The sequence below is a fragment of the Calidris pugnax genome, unplaced genomic scaffold (genome assembly GCF_001431845.1).
Source record: "Calidris pugnax isolate Ruff unplaced genomic scaffold, ASM143184v1 scaffold211, whole genome shotgun sequence".
NCBI classification, from domain to species: domain Eukaryota; kingdom Metazoa; phylum Chordata; class Aves; order Charadriiformes; family Scolopacidae; genus Calidris; species Calidris pugnax.
The window spans coordinates 5,929,643-5,935,834 of record NW_015091083.1 but is presented as its reverse complement, the minus strand read 5'-3'; the positions used below and the strand labels follow the sequence as shown (position 1 = coordinate 5,935,834).

The window sequence follows — 6,192 nt, the reverse complement described above, 5'->3', positions numbered from 1 at the left end:
CTCCCCCCCCCGCCCCCGCTAGGTTAAATTTCAGGGGTCTAGGTAACATTTTATTTGTACAGTTTAACTATTGCCAACTGAGAAAAGATGACCTAACTTGCCTCCGTAAACATAACTTAGCATAACTATGGTAGGTGCCAGACTTTGGCACTTAAAATATAACCTGTGTCTACAAAGTTCTATTAAACCCGAGGGTTGATTAAGGCAGTAAAAATTGTGGAGCCTTTTAACTGTGCAATAATTTCTGTATTTATTGGGTTTTTGTAATTTTTTGGCATGTGCAGGTACTTTTTTTTATTCTTTCTGTTTAAATTTCTTTTAAAATTTTGTTGGGTATCCCTTTTTAATTTTACCCAGTCGTAGCCTGAGATTACTTGCATTGTAGGGGAGAAACATATCTTTTTAAATTATAATTTTTGGGCCGCTGCTTTGTTGAAATTTAAGCTAAGCATGTGTAATTTCTTGTGAAGAAGCCAGCATTTGAACAGAAATCAATCTTTCTTCTTTTTTTTCTTCTTTCTTTTCTTTTTTTTTTTTTTTTCCTTTCCTCTTCTTAAATAACCTTGAAGATTAGGGAAAACAAAATTATACAGCGGATAACAATCTTTGAAATTAGCACTTTCATTTGGAATTGGATCGAATATGTAGCACTGACAATGTCGCTGACGATAGAGGCCTTTTCTAGATGGATTTCATCACTGAAGTTATGGCAACAAAAAAGACATGGGTGCAGAAGGCAGCTACATTCAAAACCCATAAACGTTCTTAATTGTACATTACTCGAATAGTTTCTTCTTTTTACAGCTATGGCAACATTATGGTGCGACTTTGTCACTTTTTGGGGTGTCTTTCCCTCCCTCTTCCCCTCCTGCCACTCTTTCCAGAGACAGTAAAAGTACATCTTGAGTATTGTAATATTCTTTTCAAACCTTGGGGCAGCCAAGGCTTTTTTCTTTTTAAACTGTAAAATCATAAATCTGAGTTCAGGACATCAACTTTAGTCCAGATTTGCTGTAGTTAAAATAATTACTAGAGGATGAGAAAGTGTGAATTTCTCAATGAAAAGCCTCAGCTCGTAGGCATTTGGTTTATGAATGGGAATATTAGAACCATCTTATATGATGTACAATGATGCTATTACAAGGAAGGGAAAAATAAATTCTAGTTGATTTACCTGTCTTGGCAAGATTCTGCTCCTACTGAAGTCGCTAAAAGCTTTCCCCTTGACTTAATTAGGAACAGAATGGAATTGCATTCAGAGAAAAGCATTATGACAGAAAAAAGTAAAGAAAAATGCACCTGCTCTACTTTCAAATTCCAAATTTTTTAAGCCTTTTATGACTAATGTTAATAAACAGTGGACAATTATGGTTAGAGATTTTAATTATGTTGACCCGCACTTTAAAGCTTTTGTTTGTGGTTAAGAGAAAAATGGCTTCTCAACAAGAAATTACATCATATTCTTCTACTTGGCCCAAAGGTGGGTTAAACTGTAAGGGAACAGCTGAGATTAAGTGTCAGTGTTGCTAAGCATGGCATTCACAATACTGGCACTATAAAGAAAAATAAATAAAAATAATTTATTGGACAGTTTTTCTACTGCCATTCAATTTGACGTGAGTGCCTTGAAAACTGATCTTCCTATTTGAGTCTCTTGAGACAAATGCAAAACGTTTTTGTGAAATGAAAAGACTTTTAAAAAAAAAAAGTAAAACAAGAAAAGTACATTCTTTAGAAAAAAAGAGCCACATTTACTTAAAAAAAAAAATAATTACTGGTTGAAGATAGTGGACATGAAAATGCCATAAGACCCAATCAAATGAAGATGTATACCCAGCACAACTTCGGACATCCATTAGCTGAATTATTCTCAGCCTTTTTTTTTTTTTCAGGACAACGCTGCTTAGGAAATGGAATGGAAATGATTTACTGCTGAATTAAAACTCAAATGACACAAATTACAAGTTGTTATCATTGAATGAGAAAAAACAATTCAGGAACAACGGCTAATTTTTTTAAAAGTTAAATTTAGTGCACTCTGTCTTAAAATACGTTTACAGTATTGAATACATACAAGGGTAAAAAAGAAATTGTGTGTATGTGTGTTTGAGCAATCTTTTTTTTTTCAAAGTTTGCTTAATAGGTTATTAAAAAAAATGCCATAATGGCCATGTGTATATTGTTTTCTTTTGGTGACGGGGTTTTAGTATATATTATATATATTAAAATTTCTTGATTACTGTAAAAGTGGACCAGTATTTGTAATAATGGAGAATGCCTGGGCATTTTACAAAACCAGAAAGAAAAAAAAAAAAAAAACTTTTCTTTTTTCCTTGAAAATGTTGCAGTAAAATTTAAATGGTGGGTCTATAAATTTGTTCTTGTCACTGTAACTGTAAAGTCTTGAGTTTTAGTAAATTTTTTTCTGCCTTGGGTGTTGAATTTTTATTTCAAAAAATGTATAGAATCCTGTACTGGGGATTAAAAGGTGATTGCTACACCATGTAGAAAAAGTATGTAGAAAAAAGTGCTTAATATTGTTATTGCTTTGCAGAAAAAAAAAATCACGTTTCTGACCTGTACCTATTTTTCTCTTTTTTTCTCCCCTTCCCCCCTTCCCTTCCCCTTCTGGAATGGATATTGATATTGGTTGATTCATATGATGTAGGCACTTGCTGTATTTTTACTGAAGCTTGTAATTTTTTAACTGTACGCTTGTCCTTTTAAAGGGATTTAATGTACCTTTTTGTTAGTGAATTTGGAAATAAAAATAAAAACAAACAAACAGGCTGCCATAATATATTTTTTTAATTTGGCAGGATAAAATATTGCAAAAATAAAAAAAAATTTGTATGTGAAGTCCTTATTGTACAGGAAAAAAAGGGGGTTGTTAGACGACCTTTGAGTAAAAGAAACAAAACAAAATAATTAACTGCTTTTTTATTTTTAATTTTTTTTTGTTGTTGTTGTTCACAAATAATTTTAGTTGTATATATATTTTTTTTGTCAGAAATGGCCTACAAAAAAGTGCTGTTCCCACAGGGCTCTAAATAACTTCAAAGTTGCCTGGACCCCTTGCATCAAGGTTTTACCAGGTATGGTTGAACCAGGCTGGATGGTTATTGCCTATTCGTGTGAAATGGAATTCGGTTCCCATAAAGGTGTCTGGGGTGACATCCCACAAGCTTCCCCAACAGATTCGAGAGAGAGAGAGGAGATTCCCCCCCACCCCTCCCCTTCCAAACAAGAAGGTCTCCAACACATCTCCCCTCTCCCGGCTGTCCCCTACTCACTGCTCCCCTCACCCTGCCACCGCCCTCTGCAAGAAAGACGTTTTACAGCAAACAGCGAGAGCTGTTTTGTCCACTTTGGTGTAAAATGGTAAAATGGGCTGCTGTTGGTACAGCTGTAACCGGGTTGAAGTAAAATTGGTCCAGGCACAGCCCTCCTCTTCCCTGTCAGAACAGGACCTACTCCGTGTACAGGTCTTGCCAGTCCATGTTATTAGCTGCTTTGCTGCTGTTCACTCCTAATTGTACATTCCATAAATTTCTGAATGTTTGAGGGACTGGGATGAAATCCTGTGCCTTTTGATTTCTCTCTTCTTTGCTGTTCTTTCTCTCTCTCTCTCTCTCTCTCATGCTCTCTCCCTTTTGGGTCGAGGGGAGGACAGGTGGCAGAAGAGGCACTGATGCTCTAGTGAAGGGGAGAAGGAGAAAATGCTCACCGCTCTTGCAGGAAATGACGGTAAAACTAAAACACAAACAAGAAAAAAAAAAATATTGCCATGCCAAATTCTTCTGCTGCTTTCATCGGTGCAGAACTGCTGGAGCAATTGGAGAGGCATGGGTGTGACAGCAGGGAGAATTTGGTCCAGCTACCTAACAGATAGATATATGTCTTCCTGGCTTGAACAACGTACCCTTAAGACTTCTGGACAAATTCTGGATCTCAATTAAACTGATATAAATCAGGAATTATTCATCACTCAGTCCTGGATTACTCCAGTGTAGCTGAGGCTGGCATGTGGTCCCTTAAAGGCATATTTTAACTTTTTGTTGAAAATTCAGATCTCTGGCATTCATATAAATCCAGAGTCATGTCACAGAACTCAGCATAATTCCTTGGACATGCATCGGTGTAACGAAGATCGAAAGTTAACTGCATATTTTCAATCCACAATACATTGATTTAAGAAAGAAGTTTACCTTTCATTTTAGCATAACTTGCTTAGGAGCTCTGGTCTCCCTGTTGTTTTTAATTATCCAGGATAGCTAACACCAGCAGTTGTCTAATTTTGTGACTTGAATCACGGAAACTAACAATAAGTCACCCAAAAGCACAAGGGTTGTGTTTCTGCAGACTGTAGTGGCAACAAAATGGCCCTCGTTTTCTTCTTGCTCAGAAGAACTGTAGTTTACTAGGCCATAAGCACAATATTACATAGAGATAAAATAGCTAGAATGCTGCCATAGTTCTCTTCACAATTTAAATAGGTTTTTTTTATTATTATTTTAAGGTTGGATTTATTACTTCCATTGTGTCTAGTCCTGCTGCCTTTGAAGTCCAGAGCAAAACTCCAGTCGGCTCCTTTGGCAACAGGACAGGTCTGAGAACCTGGTTTTAGAAAGAAAAATACTGATTTTTAAGGAAAGGGTCAAAAAATCAGCATTTCATCCCAGTCCTATGTAAAAGACAGTCCAAGGTTTTGTTTATCACAGGCAAACTCATTTTTATGGTGCTCTTTGTATTTTAGAACTGCAAAGCAAAGTAACGTTGATTTAAGTTGTTTGCATTTGTACCGGCAAGGCAAAATATTTTTATTACCTTTTTCTATTACTTATTGTATGAGCTTTTGTTGTTTACTTGGAGGTTTTGTCTTTTACTACAAGTTTGGAACTATTTATTATTGCTTGGTATTTGTGCTCTGTTTAAAAAACGAGAGCACTTTTTTTTTTATTATGGATAAAATGTTGAGATGGCTGGAGGTCATTTCAATATGGCTTAGTGAAATATTTATTGTTCCTTTTATTCTCTGTACAAGATTTTTGGCCTCTTTTTTTTTTTCCCTTATTGTCACAATGTTGAGTTCAGCATGTGTCTACCATTTCATTTGTACGCTCGTTCAAAACAACGTTTGTTCCAGTTTCAAGTTATAAAAATAAATTGGACATTTGACTTGATCTCCAAATCTTGTCTTTCCTGTTTTTTTGAAAGCGAGGGGTGGGAAGGGGAAAAAAGGAGGGAGCGAGGAGTTGAAGCTTCAGTACAGGTGATAGAGCTCATGCCATACTTTCTGTCAGTTCTCATGGGAGTTAAATCAGGAGAGAATTCTTGTCTGGGGAGGACGTGAGCACCTGCGTGATGCTGAGCAGATGCTCAAGTCCTGCTTACATTCCTTGGACGTAAATATAATGTAACATATTTCCTGAGTAGGGGTCTTGAGAAAAAAATGGTAGAATAATGCTTGAAACAGTCACATTTCTTATACGAAATAGTGCGATGTTTGGGGCAATTAGCACAGTTTTCTGAAGAAAGGGAGAACTTTGCTCTTGTGTTTCTTTCCATCCCCATAAACTTGACTGCGTGCTGTATGCACCTAAGTTTGTTACCGTGTTTTGCTTCTTGGATGCCAACGCAAATAGGGAGAACAGTTACCAATTTAACCAGGAGCTGAATTGGGGCCACAGACTGTATATGATTATGTGAGAAGCACCAAAACGTAACTGCAGCTAAATATCTGCTCCTCCTCCTCAGCTAGGGACAAAGGCATGCACAGTTAAAGGCAGAATTTTGAACGACTTGCAGTTTGAGGACAAGAGCCGACGGCTACAGACAGTTCACTGTCCTGATATTCTTTATCAAGCCAACCTCTTAGCAAATGCATGGAAATCTTAAATGAGAGGATTGTTATTCAAACCATTATTGGAAAGCTCAGGAAAGATTTGGAGTGTCGAAGACCAGATTCTGATTTCCTGGAGGCCCTGGCCCAACAAACCATGTAACAGGCTTGTGATTCAAAGCAGGTGGGTAATTGAAATTCATTTCAAAGGAACTGCTCCTGGACTTTAAAGTACTTGGCTCAACTCAGAAGTCAGGAGGGGAAGCTAAGTGGTTTGTGCTACAGAAGAGCTCCTACAGATGGTCCCTTCCTGATCTCAGGCTCCCTGAATCTACAATCTAAATTTAGGT

The 6,192-nt window shown here is 36.9% G+C and overlaps 1 protein-coding gene across 4 annotated transcripts in view; it reads left to right on the top strand.

Annotated features, from left to right (window-relative positions):
* The window catches only part of BCL11B (B-cell CLL/lymphoma 11B (zinc finger protein)), a 95,805-nt gene extending 90,614 nt beyond the window's left edge, over positions 1–5,191 (top strand). For all 4 annotated transcript variants that reach the window (XM_014957677.1, XM_014957674.1, XM_014957676.1 and 1 more), the window contains one exon: positions 1–5,191. This exon is cut by the window's left edge and continues 1,997 nt beyond it. In XM_014957677.1, the coding sequence (XP_014813163.1) occupies positions 1–27 (27 nt within the window). In that variant the 3' untranslated portion in view covers positions 28–5,191.
* Positions 5,192–6,192: the final 1,001 nt, after the last annotated feature.